The sequence below is a fragment of the Mytilus trossulus genome, chromosome 8, assembly GCF_036588685.1.
Source record: "Mytilus trossulus isolate FHL-02 chromosome 8, PNRI_Mtr1.1.1.hap1, whole genome shotgun sequence".
Classification (NCBI taxonomy): domain Eukaryota; kingdom Metazoa; phylum Mollusca; class Bivalvia; order Mytilida; family Mytilidae; genus Mytilus; species Mytilus trossulus.
The window spans coordinates 3,068,173-3,094,173 of NC_086380.1; the positions used below are offsets into that span (position 1 = coordinate 3,068,173).

General features: G+C 32.5%; 1 protein-coding gene across 6 annotated transcripts; it reads left to right on the forward strand.

Moving 5' to 3' along the window:
• LOC134728129 (beta-1,3-galactosyltransferase brn-like) lies at nt 1-25,324 on the forward strand. Of its 6 annotated transcripts, none has more exons than XM_063592570.1 (2): nt 1-24; nt 21,546-25,324. In XM_063592570.1, the coding sequence occupies exon 2, from the start codon at nt 21,607-21,609 to the stop codon at nt 22,903-22,905; it is 1,299 nt and encodes a 432-aa protein (XP_063448640.1). In that variant the 5' UTR covers nt 1-24; nt 21,546-21,606; the 3' UTR covers nt 22,906-25,324. The 6 variants fall into 6 exon arrangements, with proteins under 6 accessions (XP_063448640.1, XP_063448636.1, XP_063448635.1 ...); XM_063592566.1 differs by lacking the exon at nt 1-24 and adding an exon at nt 16,367-16,723; XM_063592565.1 differs by lacking the exon at nt 1-24 and adding an exon at nt 16,367-16,592.
• The last annotated feature ends 677 nt before the right edge of the window (nt 25,325-26,001 follow it).

The following is a 26,001-nucleotide window of genomic DNA, read 5'->3' on the forward strand; positions in this document are numbered from 1 at the left end:
GTGATTTCATTTTAGCTATTTCAGGTAAAATCGAACTATACTTTTATTTTTAAGCTATTCTATGCTTACATTTTGAACAAACGTACAGTTAATTTTTTGTTTAACCATCCTTTCATTCGGATAAAACTCACTATTTAGATTTATGCCAAACATGAGCAGTTGGTCAAATTCATTTCTTTGTCAAAGAGATATTGGGTCAATTTGAATTTCATGTGGGTGGCGACACTATGCGTTTGCGATCAAAATGTAATTATTTATCATTTATCTCATGATTAACCTGATTGTAATTTTACAAGTTACTGCATCCTTTACAGCATCATAATGTTTGCAGAACGTATATCCGCCTTATGCATTTGTAAGATACATGATTCGTTTAAATTTTACTACAATTAAAAAATGGATTATTGCACAACGATATTAATACCATACAAACTCATACTACTTTCGTAAATCTCGTCACGGCAGTTTGGTTTGAGCTTATCATAATTTTGCAAGTTAGCCTAATCGCTATAATTGTTATTATCGCTATTATCTGTATTTTTCCTTTGATGTTTTTTTGTGATAATTTTCATATCACTCGTGTAGAGTGAGAATGAAAATTATCGCTAGTTTCTAAGTTCCTTGGCAACAGCGTATTAATGTAATTCATGCGCTAGAGTGTTGGCCAATCAGAAAAGATTAGCCGGAACTATACAAAAAAATGTAATCTGATGACTGCGCGCTGAAATGTCAACAACACAAGATGATTTCCCTTTTTAATATTTTACCGTGAATTTGCCGTTAAATAATTTATTGGAAGTTAATAAAAGTAATCAAATCATGTTTTTAACAAATAAAAAATGTCCTTTTTTACATATGTCGACTTCAATTAGACAAATCATCGTAGGTCTGTCTGCATGTACATTTCTTCATGCATGTATATTTCTTCGTCTGCTTTGAAAATACATTATATATTCAACCGTTCGCTTCATTTTGATACGTATAAACATCAAATTACAGCTTATCAACAGTGAAACTGATCTTTGCCATATTTGAACACGCCGGATGGTCAGATGAGATATCTTTTTCAAATGAATGAACTACCCGAGCGACTACATATTTATATCAAATAAGCCTCCGCCAAAAAAAATAGTACCACAAAAGAAAATGCATTATTATCGTATAAGATACTTTTTTTTTACTAAAATTTAAATTAAGTGATATTCGAAAATACAAATAATAGCGATAAATAGATTATTTATGTTTTTTTAAACTCGATGCATTTTCTCTATCTAATCTCATCTCAGGGCTCCGCCCTTCGATGAGATGAGAATGAGAAAATGCATCTCGTTTAAAAAAACATAAATAATCTATAAGTATTTTAATTTATGCAAGTGTACCTTGTTTGCTTTATGTGATCGGTATAAAAAGGATATGTCTCTTACCTATATGTTGACCGCAACCCAATGCTTATTTATTACGAACCAATTTACCTGTCTTTGCCTGTTTGGGGTAATGTGGACGATATTTAAATTTTCGCAGAGGGCGTGGTTGCTTGTACTTATGTCCTCTGTGTATTATTTTTCTCAGAGGTCGTGGTAGCTTGGTCTATGACCTCTGTGTATTTACTTTTGCAAATATTGTAGTATGTAGTGGGTATTGTTTTATGCTTCGTCATGAAACTCATGCTGCTTCAGTTTTACAGAGGTCGTAGTAGCTTGGTCTATGATCTCTGTATTGTTTTATGCTTCGTCATGAAACTCATGCTACTTTTTCAGAGGTCGTAGTAGCTTAGTCTATGACCTCTGTGTATTTGCTTTTGTAAAGTTAATATGTAGTGGGTTTTGTTTTCTGCTTCGTCATGAAACGCATGTTATATTTTTGCAGAGAATATTAACAATAAAACTATACTGTTTTCCTGTACAGGTGCAAGAACAGTATTTAAGGAGAAATGAAATAATTTTGATGTTCATAGTACGAAGAAGGCAGTGAAAAAAAATGCAGGAATTCCAAAAAATTAAAGCTGGGATATAGACAAGATTCATGCTATAAACATTAGATAACAAAAAGACATTACAAATAGTATCAATTTAACAAGACAGTACGATTTGAGAGTACTCGCAGTTACTGACAGCTAGTTAAAAGCCAAAACAATTAATAATAAAAAATCATGCATTAGAGACTAAAACCTACTCTCCCCGCCGAAACATTAAGGGCACACGATACAGTTTTGATCCTGTATTTACAAGTTCGTGAAAATTTGCATATAGGCTATTTTTTACCTGAATAAATCAATTATTTAATAAAAAATATACCTTCATGTGCTACTTTTTGAGTAAAATGAGGTCGAAAAATTGCATATTTGCTCAAAATTCAGATTTGTGGCAGTAATTTCTTTTTCGAAAGAAAGACATATCGTCTTGGTACCTGTTTTGACGCGGACCAGAAATGACGCACCAATTTAGTTTTGGGTTTTATATTTCTAAACAAAAGCCGTGACGTAATTGATAATTACTATTCAAAACATGATGGTGAAGGCCATGTGACTACAACATAGATGCATAAAACTCTGTTCAGAAATGTTATTATTGCTTGAATTATTAAAGATAGTGCAATTTCCGCCATTTTATTTAGGTCAAAAACAGTCCACCCTTCCCAAAACGATTATCAGTCCTAAATCCACTTTGGTCACAAAAATATGTAAGCGCAAGCTTCCCCAGTTTGTGTTTTTCAAATCATGTGACTGTCATGTGACATGGTTTTACATTTAAGCGGGAATCACTGTAGAACAAATGACCATCGCTTATATAATTTTCTATGGTTTATTGATTTTTTTCATTCGTTGTATGAAGTATACATTGATAAATGTATTATTGCCAATGTTGTTTTATGAATGCAATTACTTCTTATTTTCAAGTATATGGAATATATATGTCACTTTGATAAATTTTGAACAATTTAATATTAAATTTGAAATAAAATGTAAGTTACAATTAAATTAATGAAAAAAAATTATGTTGCTATCAACATGATCATAAAAGTGACTGAAAATGTCAAAATTTGTTAATAAAATTGAATTTGTTGAATAGTGATAACTTTAAATTATCCGGATTGAAGCATTTTTTCAAACATCAGGTACGTGCAAGTGTTTTTTTCTGGTTTGTTTACAGTGCGTCATTACTGGTACCCATCATAAGTTGACAGTCCGTTTGTAATGTTAGCAAACATGATTTTTATAGCTATTACTGTTTCAAAATTAAACTGTTTAATGATTGAAATATTTTAACAAGTGATCAATCTTTCATTCTGTTCCATTTTTCTAATTCTTTTAAATGGTAGATTAAATGAAGAGACAAACACAACGTTAGGTGCGTCATTACTGGTTCCTCTGGGATAACTTTTTTGTTATAAAAGATAAATACAAATTGGTTTTTTTGGTTAAATAATCGGTTATTTCTGTATTTTATAAGTATCCTAAAAAATGTGCATTTTTTGTTCAGAAATAACTCATATTTATCAAATGTTCATGAATTGAGGAAAATACGTCATTTTTGCTGCATGTTTATCAAAATTAAAAAGAATCCTCTATCACTGTGCTTAAACGGCCGTGGGTAACTTAAGTTACCCACAGCCCAAGATGGCGAACTCTAAACTCGTTGAGATGACAGTTGATACGAAATATACTTTTTGCAATGTTTTTCATGATCTATGTAAATATTGATAGGATTTTTGAATAAAGAAATCACCTACCATCACTTCAAATTCGTTAATTTTTGACTTCACTTTAGCGCAAGGCCAACTTTTAAAAAATGCATAAGATGTCCGTAACTTATAAGTTAAAAATAATCAGACTGTCCGTAACTTTATTTTCGGATGTGGGTAACTTTTTTTTCAAAATTGTAAGATTAACAATTTCAACAGTTAAAGGACAATAAACACTATCAAACCCCTTAATTATTACATAGATTTATACAATAGCGATATGCTTCAAACTAAACAAGAGAAAAAGTGAACCAGAGTGTCACGGATTTTCCGTTAAATTTGAAAAAAATATTCCCGGGATAAAACGGGATCTGACGGTACGGCGAAATTTATCTAACATTTCTTCTAGCTTTATAGATTGTTTACTGATGAGTCCTTGGCGGAAAAAATTGATATTCTTTCCTTTAAATAATTTCTGAATTGTTAGCCAAAAAGTTATGGTCTCTACTATCTAGTGTGATGTGTTGTTGATTGTGAGAAAAAAATGCCAATATCTAGGAGTAGATGGAAGGATATATATTGTTGAACATGTGTTAGTTTATTATAGCAATAAAGGTATTTTTAAAACAGTTTCATTAACCTCAGGGGTTCAATAAGATCGGGTATCAAATCATGCATATCTTCTTTAGAGGTTTGGACTGATTCATCTGTATTTCTGCTAAGGATTGACCTCTTTGAAAGTTACTGACATCATGCTTAAGTTACGGACATCCCTATAAGTTAAGGAAAAAAGTTACGGACAAGTTGTTTTGAAGTTACGGACATCATAAGTGTTTTGGCAAATCGTGCTGTAATCGTTTATTTTGTAGTAACTAACCACGTTTTACATTGCAGAGTTTCCCTAAAAGATTTAAATAACTTTTTAATTACTGAACATTTCTTTTTTATTCATGGTATTGTTATTATATAGGAGCAAACTTCCTAACCGAAGCCAGGCGGCTCCATCTTTGGCTGTGGGTAACTTAAGTTACCCACGGCCGTTTAAGCACAGTGTCTATTTACAGTTTTATAAAATTTGGGTCCCATAATCTCCCTGCAAAATGAAAGAAATTTCTGTTTTTCAAATTAAATCAGTTTTGAATGATAAAAATCAGTCGAAAAATGCAACTTTTCCCGATATGTCACAGTTTGACGTCGCTAAAATAACATTTTACGTTAGCAACGTCATTACCTCCCCTGTAACTGTATCGTATGCCCTTAATTTAACCGTTAAGAAATCTGACAATCTATTATACATGATTAATATAGAGATTCAAGATTCAATATTTTATTATAGTCTCACCACATACAAACATAAAATGAGATTCACATACATAGATTTAAAACATTAAAACATTTGCATTGCATGTACCAATCTTAAAAAGATTTATGAGAGACTTTTAAGATACACTATATACATATAAACATATTTTTACACATTTAAAATTAAAAATTCTGACACAATATACATTTTTACTAAATGATATTAAAACATTTGTTTCTTTAAAAACTAGTGAAATAAAATACTATTTCTTCTTAATAAAATGCTGTTGCAGGTTTTGGCAACTATAGCAGCAACATTGTCATTACTAAATAAAAATATAAATTTTTCATTATCTGATAAAAGGTTAAAATGTTCATTAAAATGTAAAGCTTCATGTATCATGATTTGTCTTAGATCCACATATAATGGGCATTTTAAAATGACATGCATTTCATCTTCAACAATAGAGCTACAGTTAAAACATGTCCTCTCCTGGACTTCTTTCTTTTCATATCTTCCAGTTTCTAGTTTTAGTGGAGCTACCCCACATCTAAATTTAGCTAATGAACTTCTGTTCTTTAAAGATATAATATTTTGTAAATAATTTTCAGTACAATAGTTATTTTTAAACAATTTGTAAGTTCTTAATTTACTTCCCTCTGCATATGCAGCAACTCTTGTACACCAGTTTGATTTAAAATTATCAAATACATCCTCCTCAATTTGTTTAATACAATTTTTGTTTAATACATTTGATTCAAAATTACAATATTGCTCATAATTATATAATTTTAACATTTCTATAACTCTAAAACTCCAGTTTTTATACGACCGCAAATTTTGAAAAAATTTTCGTCGTATATTGCTATCACGTTGGCGTCGTCGTCGTCGTCGTCGTCGTCGTCCGAATACTTTTAGTTTTCGCACTCTAACTTAAGTAAAAGTGAATAGAAATCTATGAAATTTTAACACAAGGTTTATGACCATAAAAGGAAGGCTGGTATTGATTTTGGGAGTTTTGGTCCCAATATTTTAGGAATTAGGGGCCAAAAAGGGCCCAAATAAGCATTTTCTTTGTTTTCGCACTATAACTTTAGTTTAAGTTAATAGAAATCTATGAAATTTTGACACAAGGTTTATGACCACAAAAGAAAGGTTGGGATTGATTTTGGGAGTTTTGGTTTCAACAGTTTAGGAATTAGGGGCCAAAAAAGGGCCCAAATAAGCATTATTCTTGGTTTTCGCACAATAACTTTAGTTTAAGTAAATAGAAATCAATGTTTATGACCACAAAAGGAAGGTTGGTATTGATTTTGGGAGTTTTGGTCCAAACAGTTAAGGAAAAAGGGGCCCAAAGGGTCCAAAATTAAACTTTGTTTGATTTCATCAAATTTGAATAATTGGGGTTCTTGAATATGCCGAATCTAACTGTGTATGTAGATTCTTAATTTTTGGTCCCGTTTTCAAATAGGTCTACATTAAGGTCCAAAGGGTCCAAAATTAAACTTAGTTTGATTTTAACAAAAATTAAAACCTTGGGGTTCTTTGGTATGCTGAATATAAAAATGTACTTAGATTTTTGATTATTGGCCCAGTTTTCAAGTTGGCCCAAATCGAGGTCCAAAATTAAACATTGTTTGATTTCATCAAAAATTGAATAATTGGGGTTCTTTGATATGCCAAATCTAACTGTGTATGTAGATTCTTAATTTTTGGTCCAGTTTTAAAATTGGTCTAAATTAAAGTGCAAAGGGTCCAAAATTAAACTAAGTTTGATTTTAACAAAAATCAAATTCTTGGGCCTCTTTGATATGCTGAATCTAAACATGTACTTAGATTTTTGATTATGGGCCCAGTTTTCAAGTTGGTCCAAATCAGGATCTAAATTTATTATATTAAGTATTGTGCAATAGCAAGTCTTTTCGATTGCACAGTATTGTGCAATGGCAAGAAATATCTAATTTCACAATATTGTGAAATAGCAAATTTCTTTTAATTAAGAGTTATCTTTCTTTGTCCAGTAAAGTAAGCAAGAAATATCTGCAAGAATTTTTTTAAATTGGAGTTATCTTTCTTTGTCCAGAATCAACTTAAATCTTTGTTATATACAATATACAATGTATATTCACTTTTTACTACCAACTGATAAATTTAAATAATCTTTACCATTCAGTGATAACAAGCAGTTTTTTTACATCTTAATATTTTATGATGTATTTAAATGAGTAGTAATTGTTGCAAACTCCATTAGAATATTTTAATTGAAATTAGTTTTGGAATAAGGGAAAGGGGGATGTGATTAAAAAATTGGGTTCAATTTTTCTCATTTGAAATTTCATAAATAAAAAGAAAATTTCTTCAAACATTTTTTTGAGAGGATTAATATTCAACAGCATAGTGAATTGCTCTAAGAGAAAACAAAAATTTTAAGTTCATTTGAATACATTCATTCTGTGTCAGAAACCTATGCTGTGTCAACTATTTAATCACAATCCAAATTTAGAGCTGAATCCAGCTTGAATGTTGTGTCCATACTTGCCCCAACTGTTCAGGGTTCAACCTCTGCGGTCGTATAAAGCTACGCCCTGCGGAGCATCTGGTTAATTCTGGTATTACACTTTCGTATAGACCACTTAAAAATTTTAAAATTTATCCTGTGTGGGTCCATTATGGAACATCTAGCCCAATGTCTCAAGACACTTGACCATTGTTTAACGCATGGAGGTTTCCAGCCCATATCACCAGCTATGGCATCATTTGGTGTGTATTTGCCAACACCCATGAAAAATCTCATGGCCCTGTTTTGGACTGCATTTTATGCAGGAAAAGTCTCTTGTTCCCCAAATACAGATTTTCTAGTTTGTTGAACAAAAAAACTCTATTAATTGAGTCATATGCTTTCTTAAAGTCTATAAAAGCTACATATGTTGATAATTTGCACTTTTTCCTGGAATATATATAAGTTACCCAGAGCTCTAATTTACTATACTCGCCAAGCTATACTAATTTAAGTGCTGGTACGGCTAGTTTTGACTAGTAAATCAACTGCCCATGAAGAAAAAAAAACGTTATTGCGGTAAAACCGGGAAATTACGAAAAATCAATTACATTTTTCCATGTTCTTTTATTAAAATTGTCTTATTTTCTAAAGTACATTCTGACAGTTTGTTAAACGAAAACACATCAACGCACAATTGTTCTCATTTGTCCCATCATAGATACACGAGTTCGCATATGGGAAAGATATATAGATTTTTTATTTTATTTTGCTGATGCCAATGGTGTTTACTCGAATGAAGACAAAGCAGTACTTTAAATTGTACAATATAAAGGCGTACCATATTGTTGTATACAATGCTGTAACATTGATTATCTCCCCTTAACCAAATGTTTTTCGTACATTTTCTAATATTATGACGCAAGAAACAGTTTACTCAGCTAATAGAAAGTTTACATATGTATTTAAATTATAAGTGGTGTAAAGAATTTGATTCTAACGAAAATATTTTGTCAATATTATAAAACAATAAATACTCGATAACTGTCTTTGATGTGTATACATTTATATTGAAATACGTATTTAACAGCCAACAGGACACTTTTAAACTTTTTTTAACTTTCTCTCTTTATCTAGTTAATGTCGTTCGCACTTTTAAAAATTAACATAAAAGTATTTAGTCATAAAACATTTTTCTTTAAGATCTAGTCAACAACTTCGGACCTCGAGAGTAACAGCTATTGCTCAGTATCCCGTTCGCAAGTAATTTGGTTTTGGTATCATCACGATGATACATTTCGGCTGTAAACTTATTGTTTATGTACATGTATCATAAATTAATGCATTTATAATTGTCCTAATGTGTGTCTAGACTTAAGTCATGAGATTTCCTGGCATTAGGGGTACATTTAAGATTTGATTGGTTTGTATATGCACCCAGTTCATACCGGATAAACAGGTCCGCCATTCAATCTTAATCTTCGCACAATTAGAGTACCGATAAGGGAATAAGGTTCAATATACATGGGTATCCCTATCCGAAATCCGCAAGAGGGATCAGAATCCCGAGAAATTCTCACCCAAATAATCCAGTCGTTATATTACGATCACTTCGACCACTCCTCTGGAAAACAATGACCGTAAGGGGGCGCTGTAATTATTCGAGTTAGAGGAATTCGACCTTTCAGCAGAATTTTCTATATATCAAATCTATTTTTGCAGGCTGAAATCATTTTCATCTGAAATAGAGATATATCATACATTATGTTTATATACGTCTCTGACACGTGTACAACCATTTAATATTCCGGAAATTAATTTGATTTGAGTCGATATCTTCAGTAATTGAAACTCCGGGTAAAATCTCTTGATTGAATCTCTTGATTTTTTATACGATTAGTCTAGGATATAATTTGATTTTAAATAGGTATTCTAAAATAAAGTAAATCATACAAAATTATGAGAAAACACTTCCTCTACAACACTTACAGTTCAATAAGTCATATTTGCATTACACTTTAGGAGTTGTAAGTGATTTACAATTATGGCATTACGCAGGGACGTATACATATTCGTGTCTATTTATTCAGTATGGGATTTGTAAACATCATAAACACGCGAATACTAGACTCGTTGACAGATATAACGAATCGGCCGCACTTCAACATTGGCGGGAAAACTTTTGAAAATACAAACTAGTTACTACTATTAACTGGAAAATGGAAATAATGTAAACGGGGTACTAAAATAATATATTTTATGTATTTATTAGCACGAGAATCTTCGAAACATTATACTAAATTATTAAAGGGGAACATTCATGATCATAATTAGATCTATATTATGTGTACATGAGTATTATATTTATTTCAGAATTATTGTTTGAGGACCTCAGCGGCGGATCCAGAAAGTTTCGTAAGTGGGGGCCCACTGACTGACCTAAGAGGAATCCCGCTCCAGTCACGTTTCAGTGATTCCCTATATAATCAACCAAATGTTTTCCCAAAAAGGGGGCCCGGGCTCCCTGCCCCCCCTTAATCCGCATCTGGAACTAAGGGAAGGTTAAGCTGTATTGTTGCTATAATGTGTCACAGTTTAAAAATAAAGATTAGAAGTTTTATTTAATTTTATTTTACTAACCTGCTTATAAAATATTTTCAGCTTTGCTCCTTTGCCCTTTACCTTACAATCCTGGCAGGGTGGAAGGTTTGGTGATTCGTGGGCTGGCCCCTTGTGAACAACCCGTTTCTGATTTATTTCCATTTGCAAGACTTGTTGGGTTGTGTAGTGAAAGCTTTTTTCCAATATTCAATAAGCAGACCAGGTCTTTGTGGGGCAGTTGTTGTTTTTGTGCTGGTAAATTCCTTTGTTGACTTCGGAGCACCCTGTCTAAACAGGTATAAGGTTACCAGTTGAAAAGATTGGTGGTGGTGTTCGGAAAAAAAAGTTAAATATATCACTAAAAGTTCCTTTGTCTAAACTATTGTCTCACACGAAATTAAGTTCACAGATTGTTATTATAATTTATTAAGGTTCACTGCCCTAAGATTGTGCAATTCATAAATTAAATTTATGCTGATTTCTTCAATGTCTCTGATAATGTCACTTTGTATTTCTATATAACCCATTCTGGTTAACATTGAGCAGTCCAGAATATAGTGCATGAGAAGCTCTTCGTCGTTAAATATTTTTTCTGCTGTGTCAGTGCTGATTTTCCTAGTCAAGAGCTGCTTTAGTAGAGCTAAATGCTTTGAACGTGGTGACTCTAGTACTGTGCATTTGAGGATAAAATGGCATATGTCCTCAGTGTGTGTTTTACAAAAAAGGCAGGTTTCAGACACTGCATGTTGATTGAATCTTTTGCGATTAGCTTGGAGAGTTTATGTACCTGTGAGAAGGCGAGCTTTGATTGTGGCTTTTGAGATGTTCCTGATGTTGTTCTGAGTTGTTTTCCAGATATTGTATGGATGTTTGGTAGCCATTTCTTGTAGGTTTAGATATTTTAATGATTTTTTTCTGTTCAATCTCATCTCTCCAGGACTCTTCCCAGTATTTGTTGATTGCTGATTCGATTTGCTTCTTCCATAGGGTTTTACTTGGTGGATTGTTCATAATTTCGAAAGCTGTTGGAAGGCTATATTTCTGTAGGATGATCATTATATAGTAGACAATATTTTATTCGCACAATCACATTTACATTAAATGGTTATGGCATACCAAATTAAGTCAATAAACTTACAATAGTTAAATTGATTACCATTATATTAGAGTGACAGTGGTATTCACAGCGAAGAAGAAAAAGGCTATAAATATCAACAGTTAACACATTATTTATTTTCATGAACAATTAAAAAAAAGAACACAAACAAAAATTAGGTTGCATATTAAAAGAAATACAAGTTATACAGATGTTTTTAATAAAAGACAATCATTAATATACTTTATGGTGATTTTTATAATGACTGGTAGACTGCTATTCAAAAGTACAGTCAAATGCTTTAGTGTTATAGTGGACTGCCATTTAATAAAATTGAAATTAAGATTTTTATTAATATTTTGTATATAGGTATCCCTTAATAATGTATAGCATGGACAGATTGAGAAGAAATGGTATTCATCCTCAATTTCTTGTCTGTTACAGGATAAGCAAATGCGTGTACTTCTTTCGATGTTGGTATAACGCCCTCTTTCAATTGCTAGGGAATGTGCACTTAGTTTAAATCTACTGAAAACTGATCGGTCAGTTTTGAATTTACATATATCAATATATGGGGCTCTTTTTCTAATTCTTTTAGTATGACAAAAGAAATTTAATTTTTCACATTTATTGAAAGAACAATTCATAATTTGATAAGCCTGGTCGTAGATTCTTTGTTGGATACTATTTATGTGATATTTTAAATTAAAAGTATCAAAAGTGAGATGACCAAAACCTAATTTATTAAACCAGTCTTTTACAATGTTAACCCATTTACTTGTTTTTTTCTACATTATTATATATTTTATGGACTAAAGTATTAGGCGAGTTTTCAATGTGGTAAACCAGCTGTTACTTGTTCCATCCTTTATTGCTAACTGACGTCTGGCAATCTCATGTTCTATAAACTCTGGGTGTGAAGCAATGTTGAAAAAGGTGGTCAAGGAGTTTCGCTTCATATGGACTGTAATTGGAGTTGTCCCTAGTAAAGCATACACTGCAACGTTGGCGCATCTGTCAGGGAGCCCTTGGATCTGTTTCAGTAGTTTCCGCTCGTAGATTTCCAAAGCGTTGAGTTCTGTCTGCTGTAATTTTACTACTTCAAGTCCATATGTTATTCTGGGCCTGGTAAATGTTGTAAATATTTTATTCGTTACTACAGGATTGATACCATTTTTCCCGTGTAAGCCAGCTCCTAGTAAGGCATACATTTATACGTCGTCCTTTTTCTATTCTGCTTTCGATATCATTTTTCTTGTTGGCATTTCTCACTATCCCAATATGAGTTGTTTCCTGGACTTCTGCTATTGTTTCGTTTCCAATTTTCCATTCCTGTGGCTCCCTTCCTCTTTTGGTGTTAAAGATCACTGCATCGCTTTTGGAGGAGTTTATTGTGACTTTGTCTATTTTGGTTGAGTCGTTTACTATATTCAGTGCACACTGTAGGTCTATAGGATTGAAAGCAATCAGAGCAATGTCATCAGCTACTGTAGGTGCCTCATTAAATGTTGTTCCAATTTTTGCCCCAGCATCATGTAGTTGAAAGGAATGTTGCATCTTTTGTACAGGGATGGTGAAAGTTTTGCCCCCTGTCTAATGCCTTGTCTTGACTGGAATATTTTGCTCAGGTTGCCTTTCTATTTGACCTTGTTATTAGCTTCTGTTTGTAGCAGCTTAATGAGTAACCATCTTGTATCCTTAATTCCAAAGTGGAATACTTTTCTGAGGAGTATTTGGTGGTCTAGTTATCGAATGCCTTTTCTGCGTCAAGGGTTACCACTCCAACAGAGATGTTTTGGTCACAGGCTTCATTAATACCTTCTGTTAGTCCAGCATTAACAGGTGATGTCTCTTCTGTAAACCCCTGCTGTAATCTACTTTGTGTGGCTTTGAGTTCATCATTTGTGTCATCTTGGAGAACAGTGTCAAGTATCTTACTCAGTACTGGAGTAACTGCAATACCTCTGTAGTTACCAGGCAGTTTAGAGTCTTTGTCCTTTCTTAATACTGGAGTTAACAAGCCTGTCTGTAGATTTTCTGGGATATAGCAGTATGTGATGATGTTCAAGATGATAGATGTTATATATCTGATCGCGGTTTCACCCCCATACTTTATATGTTCTGCAGATAAGCCAAGGTGGTTTGGAGCTTTTCCGTTGGACAGTTTATGTACAGCTTTTCTGATCACAATATCATTTACTTTTAGGATAAGTTGTTTGGATTTTTTGCCTTTGATAAGTTCCCCAATGAGTAGGCAGTCAATATTTATCAAATGTTGTACATCTTTGTCATATTCATCGTTGTCCATGGGTGTTGCCAAAGTTTCAAAGTGTTTTTTCCAACCATTTAGAATTTTGTCATCATTTGCTTTGTTTCATACTCTCCAATAGGAGGCAAATAAATTATATTTGGTTTCTCTTATTCTGGATTGTGCTTGTCGCTGGAGTTGTCTAAATTTCTTTTTTGTACTTTTCATATCTTGATATAGTTGGTTGTTGGGGTTTCGTTGTGAACCAGTTGTTTTCCACTTGTGGTATGCAACTTTTGCCGCCTTTGAAGCTTCCTCTATTTCGTGGTTCCATAACCTCTACCTTTTGTTCTTGTGACATTCTGTTTTTGAGCATTGTAATTTGGAATGGATGCAGTTCCTGCTTCATGTAGAACATTTGTCAGGTGCATTACATCTAGTGCAATGTCAAATTTACAATGAACATGTGCCTTGTTCGTTTCAAGCAGCTCTTCAATTGTTTGGTTGTGTACTTGCTTGTCACATTTATCCCATTTTGGCTTTTTGAATGTTATTTGGTTGGGTATGGGTTTTGGTGTATTTGCCAACTTCTCTACTTTGATTTCACCCATGATTAGGCTGTAGTCGGATGTGTTAAGAGGTAGTAGTCCCATATTTTGTATATCTCCAATTGACTCTACTGTTTGATTTCTTGGTGAAATGAAGTAATCAATTGTTGCCGTCATGGTGAAAGACAGTTGCTGTTTCTGGATATTGCTTTGAAATGATCAGATCCTGTTCAACCATGAATGATTTTAGTGCTTTGTCGTGATCGTTTTCAGGTTTTCGAAAGACAGAGCCGTTCATATTACCACCGATTATCAGGAAGTGGGTGTCTCTATATTTTATGATCATTTCTCTTAGACTATCTAGTATACCTCCATGTATTTTGTTTTGGCTTGATCTTTTCCTCTGCTTGGTAGGTATACATTTATTAAGCATATTGGCTTAGGTTTGACTTCGATTTGTATCGCTACTATTCTTTGGTTACCATCTGGTAGGCGCTTCATGAATGTGCTTATGCTGTTGTCCCATAGGATAGCAACACCGCCGAAACCTCTTATTCTTGATGAATGGGAAATTTCGTCTTCTTCATCTGCAGTTTAACACAGTCACTAATTGTGATTTGTGTAATTCATACCTTTTTGCAAATCACATATATATATTAGTGCTCACAATTTAGAAAGTTGGTGTTGTTAGATTGTGTTCGCGACTATGGATGTAAATATTCCCGGAAAATGAACAGACTTAAAACCGTATTATGTTTCCTAAATTATTTATTTTATTCAAGTTCCGGTATTTTTGTATTTCGTCTGCTATAACAAGTAAGTAAGTCTTTTGGATCTATAAACCACAGACACCTTTCTTATTATCAGAGGATGACACAGCCTTTCAGAAAAATAAATTAATTTCTGACTATTGCGATTGAAATGACTTATTTTCAAACTGCATAAAAATTACACGCAACGAAAGTCCACATGAGTCATGACGTCTAGATTCACGTAAAGTTGCGGTATAAGAGGGGGAGGACAGGGGGGTACCCTTCTCCCTTCTCCCAACCCTCTTCTCCTTTCTCCTACCCCTCTTCTCCTTATTTTTTTTTTAATTTATCGGAAAAAAGAGCAAGGCTATTTTAATTTTTTTCTTGGACGCCTTCAATTTTAATTTTATTATAAACAGCTTGACTCTTATGGGAAACATTGTTTAATAACTTTTATATCATTTAAATACAAAATATAGCTGGATTTTTTTCTAGTTGTAGATCATACATTTGGATACATTCTGGCTATAATTATGTTAGATCTAATCATCTATACTTTTAATGTTCATAATATCTCTGTACCATGGATTTGGTTAAATGAGAATAAAGATATAAACACCAACTTATCCAAAATAAGCACTGTAGCCCATATATGCCTAATGTTTCAATAATCGGAAATTATCTGTGGTCATTGCAGTCTTTAAAGCTTGTGTGTTTGAATGTGTTCATCAATTTAGACTATAGATAACATAAAATTTGACGGCAATGTAATTTCGGTTGAGGTCATCATCATGCTTAACAGTCAAACCACATTTGGTATTATTTTTATTAAAAAGTCTAAACGAGTAAATAACCTTCGGTTATATATCATGCATAAATATATACAATGAAATATAGAATTTATTTGTATGAGCTTTAGAAACAGGACTAAAAGCGAGGCTGTGCCGAGCTTTTCTATTGTTTCGAAGCGAGTACAAATACAAATTGTATTTTCCGACAATGTACATGTATTGTGTTTATCCTGAAATTACTCCCATCAGGCATCACTTGAAAATTCAGTTTACTGTTATTAAAATCTAAATCAGTGTCTCTAGTTTCTCAAAGAAATCAACTTAGTTGAAACGCTGACCGCGAATAGGACCTAAAAAATGAACTGTTTGGGAAACAGAAAATTCATATAGCCGCTTGCTCAATATGGAAGCGAGGGTAACAGGAGACTTTATTTGTACAAGTACTGTACAAATACAAATAAAGCAAAAAATTATTTGTATATTATACTTGTTATTTGTACAATAGTTGGGTAATTGTAGGATAAATTCAAATATACAATTTATGTATACAGCATGCTAGTATTTTATCGCCAGATACCTTAATTATGAAATACGGAATCTGAATTTACATTATTTTTAAAACGGATTTTGATTAAACTAATTTGTTATATTAATATCATTATTAGGTACCCTATTGTATTCGTGTCTTGTGGCTCAGAGCAGATCCTGACACAGTGGTTACACAATTATTAACATTGTTTGATTAATTGAGAGACCTGCATAATTAAATACATGTATAAACAAATTAAATATTCCGCTTTTAAGTTGTTCACTTAAATCTCATAAATTATTTAAGGATACAAATTACTTCAATGAGTCAATTTACTTAAATTTCATAGTAGATTACAATTGATCTCAAGAAAATGTCATAAAATCAATGTAGTAGAACATGAAGGCATCATTTCACGGTTTTTAAATTGAAGATGTACTATGTAACAATGTAGCACAACGAAGGATAGGAGATCAATTGAAAATATTTAAATGGTAAAAAATTCAAACTGTGACTTTTGATTAAACAGATTCTGAACACGGTACAGTAAGTACATTCTGGCAGCCGTATAATTCATGATGTTTTTATTAACACGTGTCATCTGTTTTGATTTGTGTATAGGACTAACGAAATTCCGTAAAACTCGTAAAACAAGAAAATGAATGAATTTGTGTAAGGTATGTAAAACAATTTGATACATTTTTTTACCTAGATCTGGTTGGATTATTTTGAATGCGAATTATTATGTCAAATAACCTAAAATGCGAACATACAAATAATATGTAAACCAGTTGAACAATTTGCATTCAAGGTTTTATGTTTTAATTCTTGTGAATTCTAAACTGACAATTTAACTTAATTTTTTTCATATTTTTAAAAAAAGGTATCGACATTTTACCGTAATTTTTGTTTAGACACACCTTTGCTAAAATGAGTATACGGCGGTGCATCACGTTTGCTCGCATAATTACCATTACATTTGCAGTCACAATCATGTTTAACCTTACCAAACATTGTTTCATTGGTTTGTAAGGTCGTTGGTTTGTAAGGTCGTTGGTTTGTAAGGTCGTTGGTTTTCTCGTTTGCATAGTTTCACTTTTCATGATAGGGCCATTTAAAACCGACTATATCATATGGGTTTTCTCATTATTGAAATCTGTAACCTTTAAGATGGAATACAATTGTAAAATTCCACTTCGTTTAAACTCTAATGGATAGTTTTCTCATTGAAAATCATAGCCCATCGTTTCACTCTTTTAAAATATGAAAACATTATAAAAGTGAGTTTTATGTTTGTAGATTGAATGATACATTACTATGGTGTCATCGTGTCTCCTAATGATATATGATACAGATAAATATTGTTATATGATATTACAATTTATTTGAAAGATATTCTTATTGATTTTGTTGAATATTTTTAAAGGACTGTATATATACATCTCAATTTCATGGCCCATTATAAATCCGTTAATGTCGAATGATTCTGTGATTTGGAGCTTTCCATACAGTTATAGTATATGATAGTAACTGGAGACCTATCAATTATGGTTAACCTTCATGTTCCTTTGAATTACTTGTTAGGTAGCCGTCTCTTTGGCGTTTACTCAATGTCCCCATTAATTGTTTGCAAGCAACTAGTTTCTCGTATTCTTTTTTTGAAATCAAACTGTTTGCCCCTTTACAACAAAATTAAATATTCAAATTTTTACAAGAATTCCAAATTACTCGCATAAATCACGGTCCGCTTCCTAGCTTACTTTTACACGACCGAAAATTTTTTCTAAAAGTTCTAATTTATAATTGTTTTCGTCTTGCGAAGGAAATATTTGCCACTGGACGTTTTGAAAACAAAGATTAATCAAAGAACCCTCTAGATGGTCTTAGACTGACGCTTCAGTACGCGTTTTTTTTTTGTGTAAAATTAAAACAAACAAGATTTCAAACAATTTCAAAATAGTTTTAAAAGTTATTTGACAACGGATTATAATCTCTAATATGTTAAATCTCATAACACGGAAATCCTGCTGATTTAGCTTAAAATATAATATAATTGTAGTTTATCAAAATAGAAGGTAACATCGATCTGATTCTACCCAATTCAATTCTACAACACCCTGCTGATTTTTCGCATTATAACAGAAATCTTATGTGATCAATATTGTGTCTGTTATTTTAACATTTACTTAATATTTCAATCGATTTCAGTAATATTTGAAAATTGGAATATGATGAAAAGGGCGGGTGTTTGTTTACTACGAAATATTGGAGATCTGTTTTTTAATTGATACTGAAATTCACTACTTTGACGTATTGGTAAAATCAAAAGTAAATATTTACTAACCAGGCGATTTGTCCTGAATATACAATTGAAAATCACTGAAGTAATACGAATGTCCGGGAAGGCTTTTAAGTGGATAAGTGTCTAGTGCTTTTTAACAATATCTTTTTAAACGTAGTTTTATATAAAATTCAAATTTTAAGAAGTTATATTTTTCTCAATGAACTAACTACTGTAGCATATGACATTTTACATGTCATCATAACCTCCATTGTGTGAGGCTCGTGTATTGCTTTGTGTTTGTTTTTGAGTGGCTTAATATTAGTCTTTCATGTCATGAGCATCAACATAACAAAAAGTGTTCAGGACTTTTAAGAGACGGATATGATATATCAATGAGACGTGGCGAAATCATATTTCATTTAAATGGAGTAGGGTATTTTCATGGATCTAACATTAATAGGAATATAAGTGCATAGGATTTTTTAATAGATATTAAACGCATACCTTTTTAAAATGGAAGTTTCATTTCATTAAACTAGAAAAATCGTAAGTATTTGCTGTCATAGATTTTTTTAATTTTTTGTTGGCTAGGGGGGGGGGGGGGGGGGGGCATTATTTTTCTTTGTCTAAACAAAAACATATGCTTTGGATATTTTCAACATACTTATGAAAGTACTCATGATGTAACCATAACATAATGATATCCGAAACTTCTCAATACTATATAAGTTTTATAGTCCCTCATAACTCTTTCTAGAGTGGATCTTGTTGTAAACTTGTGTTTTAATAAGCTGCATTATACTATAGTTTACGTGTTACCAGTGGTGTGAGACTATAATAAAGTATTCGGCTGGTCTTGTCTTGTCAAAGACAGTTTTTAGTAGATTATCTTATATTCTTAACAATGGGCAATAATTGTTAATCCATAGTTACATGCGTTTCTTTTATTATTCAGTCACAGTTTATAATACTTGTAAAAATAATTACATTCAGTTTTGTAAAGTTACTTACTTTAACCGTCAGCTCCGGAAGCTATATTGTGACATCGTTTATATTCTTGTTGGATCGTATATTAATTTGTAAACTTACAAAATTATGTCTTGGATGGAAAATTGTCTCATTGGCACTCAAACTTTATCTTCTTATATATTTATTGAAACTTCATTTAGTTTCGTTTAAGAGTTAATGAATTGAAATGAGCAAGAAATCTGTAAAAGTCCACCGTGCAGCTCTCCCAAATGGTTGATTTTTTTAAAATGCAGACCCTCCCCGCCCGTTGATTATTTTTCTAGTCATAATTCAGAAGTTTTGCATTGTTTACCCTTACCATAATCTCTTCCCTTTGATTGCCGAAGTATGTGTAGACGCTTAGGTTACATCCATGTTCTTCTCATATATTTTATGATGGTATGATACCAAGGATTTGTATATAGTTCTAACTATACAAATCCTTAATGATACTAAACCACTAACGGGAGGGATTGAACATTATAAGAAGTATCCATATTGATGTACAAAACAAATATTGCAAGCGAAATTCAAAACTTATCCAAATAATCGGTAATCGCCGTAAAACGTAAAAATTTGACTTTACCATTTGAGACGCAATATCGTGCTTAACGTCTGTATTGAAGACACATGCATTGGGGGCCCTCGTCTGTTTTTTTATGCTCTTTGGTCTCTTTGACACACTCCCCATTTCTATACTAAATTGTACTATCTAGTTAATCTGATTGCATCCATGTTAACCCTTATTTTCTTGTATTCATATATTTACATGACATGGAATAGATTTTATGGTGGAATTTAATAACTGTTAAATAATTCATTTAACTGCAGATTGATTAGGAAATTGATTGAAAACTTATCAAACAGCTCGAGGCTACTGACTGGCAAAATGAATTGTTGGTTCAAATAGCAATTATTTAAATACATTAAAAGTTGTGTACTACATAGATTCTATGCTTGACGTAACGAAAAGTAAATATAATCATTATTGTAAATACCCTAGAGCGGATTTCTTGTAAATATTCAATAAAATCAGAAAAACGAGTTTTCATTCTAAAATAAATATACGGACGTCTTATACCAATATTGTTCCTCGGTATATAAAAATCTTTCAAAACATTTAAAGCACTGTAAAGTGAAACTGTCACGTGACCGTGGTTTTGAATAATTCCCTATTTTACAAATTTCGGTTGTAAATCAACAGTGGCGGATCCAGAAACGAACATAAGGGTACGTACTGACTGCCTAAGATGTGGACCCGCTCCAGTCATACCTCACGAATTCCCTATACGATAAATCAAATTTCCTCCTCAAAAGGCCTGGCCCTATAAATTCTCCTCTGAACATCATAAATAAATCTTTCGGATGTTCGCTGCTGCTTTTTTTCTGCTTTTACATTCGAAATCCTCTTGTTTTATCCGTGTCTTGGGGCATCTGTGTTCTATGGACACATGTTTGTTTTTATTATGGTCAAACAACGGTGGGCACACAGTTGGGCTTCATTACAATCAATTTTTAAAATCCTTCTTCTTTAAAGAAATTCAACCAATTGCATGAGGTTATTTTCAATTTGAGATACGGATAAATAAGTTGCCTATCATTCCTTGTTTGCGTTTAATAGATATATAAAAAAGAAGATGTGGTATGATTGCCAATGAGACAACTATATATATATATTCACAAGACACCAACATACACAGAAATCAACAACTATAGGTCACCGTACGACCGACAACAATAAGAAAAGCCCATACCGCATTTTCTGCTATATAAGGACTACACTTGTAATTTGACGTGGTTCGTTTGTCCACTCAGTTAGTAGGTCGGTAAAGTCAGTTCTAAAGTTCAGGATTTTGAATCATTCAAACATGTCAAATCAATAGGACAATCACCGACTGCGCTGCTACAAATATTTACGCATTTCAGCATAGTAGGTCGGTAAAGTCAGTTCTATTGTTCAGGATTTTGAATCATTTCAAACATGTCAAATCAATAGGACAATCACCGACTGCGCTGCTACAAATATTTACGCATTTCAGCATAGTAGGTCGGTAAAGTCAGTTCTATTGTTCAGGATTTTGAATCATTTCAAACATGTCAAATCAATAGGACAATCACCGACTGCGCTGCTACAAATATTTACGCATTTCAGCATATATTACATGTATATATTTCATAATTTTATTGTCTACACGTTGTTTTTTCAGATTTAGCCTGATATAGTGGTGAGCGTATGTTGGGGAATAATTATGCACTACAGATAGTACAATGAACATTTGTCGACGTTCAAAACTCAAAAGAAAAGCGGGTGTTGCCCTTTTCATATATATGATGGCATTCGGCTATATTTATATGTATTTTATGCAGTATATTGCAGTGGAAGAAAACATTTCGTTGTCAGAGGTGTCACGTGATGAAGGCAAGCCAATTGATTTGTATATCCGAAAGACTACGGATATATTAAATATTCAAAAAGAAATGCAAATAAAATTGGAACCAATGACGGAAAAAAATAAGTTAGAAAATGTAAAAGTGACACAAAAGCAGCTGGTAAAGAAAAATGATAATAAAAAGCCAATAAAAGTAAACAAAGTGGCAGGAGGTATTGCCTTGAAGAAATCCTACGACAGGGAATTTAAGTACCCTATTGACATTAATCTGAAACAACTAGTCCAAAAATTGGAATCCGGTGACAAATCTTCTGTTCAACCAATCAACGAACATAATTATCATTTGCTTTATACTCCTACCAATTCATGTGTATTCGAACCAGATAATTCGACACGTTCTAAAATTGTAATTCTAGTCAAATCATCGGTGAAAAACTTTGAAAGGAGGAATGTGATACGGAGTACATGGGGAAAATATCTAGAGAAAAATATGCGTTTAGTCTTTCTTTTAGGACTTCCATCAAACGGAAACTTAGCAATTAGAAAGGAGAGTACATTATATGGGGATATAGTCCAAGAAAATTTTATAGATAATTATTGGAATAATACGGTAAAAATGATGATGGCTTATAGATGGGCCGTATCGTTCTGTGATACATCCAATTATCTTTTCTTTGTTGATGATGATTATTTTGTAAACATTGACAATCTCCAATCATATATCAATAAAGTAAAGAATAACAAAATGTTGTTTAGTGGAACGTTTCTCGGGCGATCTGTGCCCTACAGAGTAAATGGATCAAAATGGTACATATCGTGGGAAGACTATCCTTTTGATAGATGGCCGCCATATTTAGCAGGTGGCGCTTATTTTGTATCACTTCCGTTAGCCCGGAAATTCAATTTAGCATTTCCGTTTGTCAAAACAATGCATATAGACGACGCTTATTTAGGCATTGTTGCGAAAAAGCTTGATGTAAGACCATTGCAAAATAAAGATATCGGATATCGTAAAGTGGGAGTACAATCACTTAGAAGGTACATCGCTTGTCATGGGTATGATAAAAAAGAGGATGTGGAAAAGGCATTGACTTACATGAGACAGTTTAAAGTGAATATTAAACCACCAAAGATTGTGCAACAGATCAAAGTACCTCAAAGAATTGTTAAAGTATAACCATTTTCATTAACGAACTTGTGCAACGGAACTTCACTGCCATTACCGAAGTTGTTCAGGTGCCAAATCATTTTTCGTCTGTGATGCCCAATCATGTTGTTTATTTTTCGTAACTATGCACTCTAGAATCAGGGGATTATGTTATATATGGCATCCATATGCATTCATTCATTTTTCTTATTTGAAAAAAATGATTGATTTAGTAGATACCTTAAAGTATTGTTAGGGCAGTTTTTTTTATACAGATATGTACCTCCAAAGTACTATACATTTGTATCCTTTTAGATGATTTAATTTCGTCTGGGTAATACCAAAATTTTAAATGATGGTGGCCAGTTGGGACATCATGTATTGAAAACAGCTGCATAATTAATTCAATTATTTGGCCAGTAACATTTGAATTTGGCCCATGCATTTTTAACACTAGTGACCTAATAGTAATTGACTACTTGTTTCAAACTGCTGTTTTGAGGCCTGCGTGATAGCTCTTCTGTTCATGAATAAACATTGAAATAGCACACAAAATTATGTTTGTAGTGATTAGGAAATGAAACTCAAAAAGCCACATTTTTAGGATAAGAAGTCGAAGACTAGCATACATGTGTTAGTATAAAGTTTTATTTTCTTTCTTGCAATTTTTACAAATACTGCACCATGTTAAAAGGGAGATAAGTCATTCGTCACAACTCGGCAGATTCCCGAGGATTGCCGATTGGGAGATATGTCATTCGTCACAACTCGGCAGATTCCCGAGGATTGCCGATTGGGAGATATGTCATTCGTCACAACTCGGCAGATTCCCGAGGATTGCCGATTGGGAGATATGTATTAATTGATCAAGACTTTAGTGATAGGAATACGAATAAACGATGTAAAACATGTAAATAGCGTAATATCTGATTTGATTTTACATTGTGAAGGTTTTTTTTATTTGTTAAACATCATGCAATATACTGGTTCACATATCAGATTTCTGTTCTATTTTTTCTTGTTAATCTAGGTGTTCAAATAATTAAAAAAAAATTTTTTTTTATATTAACAACAGTAAGATCCCAGGACACCGAATGTATCTTATTACATTCATTTAAGAAAAGACAAATTAAGAAATAATTCCTTCGTGTCATGCTCTATGCTCATTTTAACATGGGTAGGCATTATATTTGTCGATATTTTACACTGAGAGTTAGCGAGGTGTAAAATGTGGTCAAATATAATGCCTAACCATGTTAAAATGAGCATAGAGCATGACACGAAGGAATTATTTCGATTCTAATAGGACAAATACAGTATTTTTATAGGTCGAATCGTACGAAAATACCGTAAAAATGTTTCGCTTTTCCCGTTTCCTCCCCGAGGAGTTTGTGCATTACATTTCATATTTTATAAGTTTAAAAACTATGAGCTGGGTAAAAATCTGTTGTTTTATAAAATTATATAATAAAAAATTATGCTAGCTGCTTAAATATATACATTTTAAAGGGTAGCGATGGAAATAACGTTAATATACACAGTAAGTTCGTGCGCATATGTGTCAAACATATTTTTTATGCTCATTAGAACACGGCTTTGTTTACAAAGCGTAATAAGGACGTCATATTAGAATTATAAAGTGATCTTTAAGCTCAAGTTTGGTTTTTTTTTGCTGTCACTGAAAATGAGGACTTAATTCAAAATTTATTATAAAGTTACAACATCTATCATGTATTATGACTATCTTGGGATACTCAGGAAAAGATTCAAGAAAGTGAAATAACGGTACAATATGTATTTTGTAATACATCGCCTTTTCATTTGAATCTATTGTTTTCAAAGATTTTTTTAATTCTTATAATTTCTGATTTACACTTTTTTTGGTGTCATGCATGACATTGGGTAAATTATATGGAAATTAGTTGTCTAGGTAGAACAAGTTAAAGACTTAGAGAACATGTTATCACGACACAGCAATCCTTTGTTACAATTTAGCTAAATCGTTCTCCACACTACTTGGCAATTCGTTTTGAGGAGTGATACAGTAATTATAACGATTTTTTATAACGAAATAGCTCAGACATATAAACAGTAACTGCATGTAACTGAGCCGTAACGACTTAGAATTAAACCACACCCTTTAACTGACTGACGTACGAAAAATTGGTATTTGTCAAGTCCAATTATATTATGTACGTCTTTTTATACAATGTTATTTCCGGATATCTGTCATTTCTCGAATTTTTGAAGACGCTATGAATTTAAAATTTCAAATAACACAGACTCCTAAAGAATATAAGCATTACAAAAAATTAAAAAATAATAAACAATCGCTCATATTATTTTTTTTGTTAAATGTTACGGGTTTTTTATTCCTTCAGTTATATTTTTTGATTTGTTGTTTAATTTTATGTTTGCTCAATTATCTTAAATAAAATTATATATTTAAGACGTTTTGATTTCCTTACTTTAATATATACATTCTTAGTTAGATTTTCATGACGGTAACAAGAAAATGCACTTCTGATTGGTTGTTATGGTAAAAGCACGTTATAGCTACTGCCCGAAACGAAGGCGTAGAGACTTGCTTTGGATCCTCAAAACAAGTCATTGGACTTTTTTTTCAATTGAAAAACACCAATATAAAAAAGAAGATGTGCATTCACAAGATGCGAGAGACTACTGCATTCTAGGTGCGATATAATATACATCAAGGTGTGTGTGAGGGGGGGGGGGTGTCTGTGACAATGATGCACTTTCTTATAAGTTTAATAAATATAAAAAAAAAATATGTAGTGTGCATATGATTGTCAATGAGAGAAGTCTCCACAACCAGACGAAATGACACAGGTCAATAGTAATATAGGAAGATGTGGCGTGAGTGCCAATGAGACAACTCTCCATACGTCATTCAACAACGAGGCAAAGCCCATATAGCATAGTCAATGTCAATAGTCAATAGCAATGTTCCAACAATGAACGAAAAACAAATAAGATATTCAGCACCAAACGACAATCAATGAATTATATGCATTTTCTTTGAAATTAATTTGATCGTCACCGCTAACAATTTCGTTTGACCTGGAAAAAACACCTACATATATTCAGAATAAATTATTCGATAAT

Coding starts and splice junctions, on each gene's coding strand:
- LOC134728129 (XM_063592570.1), top strand. CDS start 21,607: ATGAACATTTGTCGACGTTCAAAACTCAAAAGAAAAGCGGGTGTTGCC.